The 2,466-nt window shown below is 47.4% G+C and overlaps 1 protein-coding gene across 1 annotated transcript; it reads left to right on the forward strand.

Moving 5' to 3' along the window:
- The first annotated feature begins 1,129 nt into the window (after positions 1 to 1,129).
- LOC113566864 (cysteine and histidine-rich protein 1 homolog) lies at positions 1,130 to 2,212 on the forward strand. The gene is made up of 2 exons (XM_026994027.1): positions 1,130 to 1,780; positions 1,850 to 2,212. The coding sequence occupies exon 1, from the start codon at positions 1,137 to 1,139 to the stop codon at positions 1,620 to 1,622; it is 486 nt and encodes a 161-aa protein (XP_026849828.1). The 5' UTR covers positions 1,130 to 1,136; the 3' UTR covers positions 1,623 to 1,780; positions 1,850 to 2,212.
- Positions 2,213 to 2,466: the final 254 nt, after the last annotated feature.

Consider the following 2,466-nt stretch of genomic DNA (forward strand, 5'->3'; position numbering starts at 1 on the left):
AGATCTAACAGGAGTGCGGATACTAAATTTGGTTACTCTAGCCTTAATAGTCTCTGAGATTTGTGAATATCCCCAGACTTGCATCCTTTGCGGGGGCGGAAGGGGGTGTGGCGAAATTTTTAAATAAACTCGTCTCGGTCCGATATATTAGGAGTATGGATACCAAATTTGGTTGCTCTAGCTTTTATAGTCTCTGAGATCTAGACGCTAATGTTTTACTCTAAGCAAAGCCGCCTATGCTACGTGTGTGTTAGAGAGAGACAAAACGAGAAAAAATGAAAAAAAGCAGTGACATATCACAGAAGTCTGGATCCAAAACATCGTTGCTCTAGCTCTTATAGTCTTTGAGCATTAGGCGCTGAAGGGGACGGACAGACGGACAGACGGACGGACGGACAGACGGACAGACAGACATGCCTCAATCGACTCGGCTATTGATGCTGATCAAGAATATATATACTTTATGGGGTCGGAAACGATTCCTTCTGGACGTTACACACATCCACTTTTACCACAAATCTAATATACCCCAATACTCATTTTGAGTATCGGGTATAAAAAACATGTCAGCAACATATCTATTTGACATGTACTAAATGAAACATGGACTAATAGGCACCGTAATCTTGTTTGCGATAGCAGAGCACTTTGGCGGTCAAAGAGGTTACTTTTCACCACACCAGTCCACCGAGACACCACCCCCCCCCAGACCCATTGAACGCTATGGGCCGCATTACAAATATTTTTGAGTACATTTATGTGTAGATCAAAGTGCATTCTATTAAATTAAACTATTCATGGGTGCCTACTATGCCGTTTTTCTCTGTGTGTATCCTCTGTTTTTAAATTTGTAATTTTCAGGGAACCAGCTTGGCCTTGGAAAACTCGTAACCTTGTGCTCGTACTTTACACCAGAGTATCAGTTCACTCTGCAACAACAGGCAATCAGAATTGTTGAATAAAGCACGCACACATACTGTAAAGCCAGGCCGAGGCTGCTGGCCGAAATACCCTTCAGAATGTCGAATGCCAACCCCAATGACAACAACAACGAGCAGCCCCCAGCCGCCAAGAGGCAGCGATTGTCAGATGTTGCAAGTAAAGATGAAAGTACTTTGAATGAGATTTCGACTACTATGGACAGCAGTGAGGGTGAGGTCGGCGGGTCCTCGGGTGGTGGCGTCTCCGATCTTCGTGAGCTACTGCATAACATACTGGTGTGCGTTGTATGCCGCGAGGTTCCACAACCACACGACTTCTATCAGTGCAGCCATGGGCATATCATGTGTGAGGACTGCAAGACCGCCGTTCTGGCTGTTGCCATCTTCAATAAAACGCGTGCCTGCTGCCCAAGTTGTCGATCGCTCATTAGAAACTACGATCAGGAGCAGAATCTAGTGGTGCGCCAGACGCTCTGGGAGCTACCCATCAGCTGCCCCAGCTGCAATGACCAGTTCTCAGATAGGAAAGATCTCTCCAGACACTTGGAGTTCGTTTGTGAGGGGCGTGTGGTTTTCTGCAAGTACCACTGCGTGGGCTGTTCTTGGAAGGCCCCTACAAGGACAGCGTCTTACATGATTCCGACTGTGGGTTTCCCCAGAAGCAGGGAAAGGAGATCCTAGATATTCTGCTGCATGTCGAAGACAGGGAGCTTGAGGCCCAAAAGCCCGTGTTGCAGCTCCATCGGGTGCTGAGTGCTAGAAGGGTGGAATTTTTCACCTTGAGAATGAAGTGGATACACCACTCAGAGGGTTTACACCCACGGACCCTCGAATCTGAGGTAAGGTTTTGGAGAACCAGAACTCGTCTGCAGCATACCTCTGATGATCTCTTATCCCGATCCCCACAGACGATTCTTTGAGGAGGATTGGGTGCTGCGTCTACGTCTGAAAAGAGCTGGGGAAAAAATCACCGTCAGCGGCCAGCTAAGTATTGCTTTCGACTACCCCACGAGTGTCCCTCATGGTTGACCATTTGATCCAGATGCCGCAGAGTATCTGCAGCGCCAAGCAGCTGCACGACATACGCCCGCGTATCTACCGCCATATTTTCGATTCAACCGGCAAGTGCGCAAACCGCCACGAGCTTCCCTTGGCGGGACCTCAGGCCCTGTACCGGCTATTTGCCATGACCCGGATCCAGTTCCGTTTGTGGATGTTTTTGCATTATTGAGCTGACGCTAAAAACCTTTAAATTGTAGTTTAAACCTTTATTGGGCACATCTTTTGATTTGATTTTTAAATTCGTTGCTTTAGAGCTGCATTTTTAGGGTTTGGGCGTTTTCTGGATCTGCTCGTTCACAGCAAGACCTTCTTCAGCAGCAGCCTTGGCCTTATCATGGAAGTCGTGCAGAAGCAATCGAGTAAATTAGGCATACGTTTTTGTCTCGTCTGTTAAGGTCGGCTAGTGTCGGCTAGACTTACCTTAACGCTATCCTCGTTGAAAAATTCCTTGACCTTTGCCAGC

This window comes from Drosophila persimilis, unplaced genomic scaffold, assembly GCF_003286085.1.
Source record: "Drosophila persimilis strain 14011-0111.01,24,50 unplaced genomic scaffold, DperRS2 tig00001116-arrow-arrow-pilon, whole genome shotgun sequence".
Taxonomy (NCBI): Eukaryota; Metazoa; Arthropoda; class Insecta; order Diptera; family Drosophilidae; genus Drosophila; species Drosophila persimilis.

Excerpts from the sequence above, each read along its gene's own strand:
- LOC113566864 (XM_026994027.1), top strand. The coding sequence starts at position 1,137 with ATGGACAGCAGTGAGGGTGAGGTCGGCGGGTCCTCGGGTGGTGGCGTC.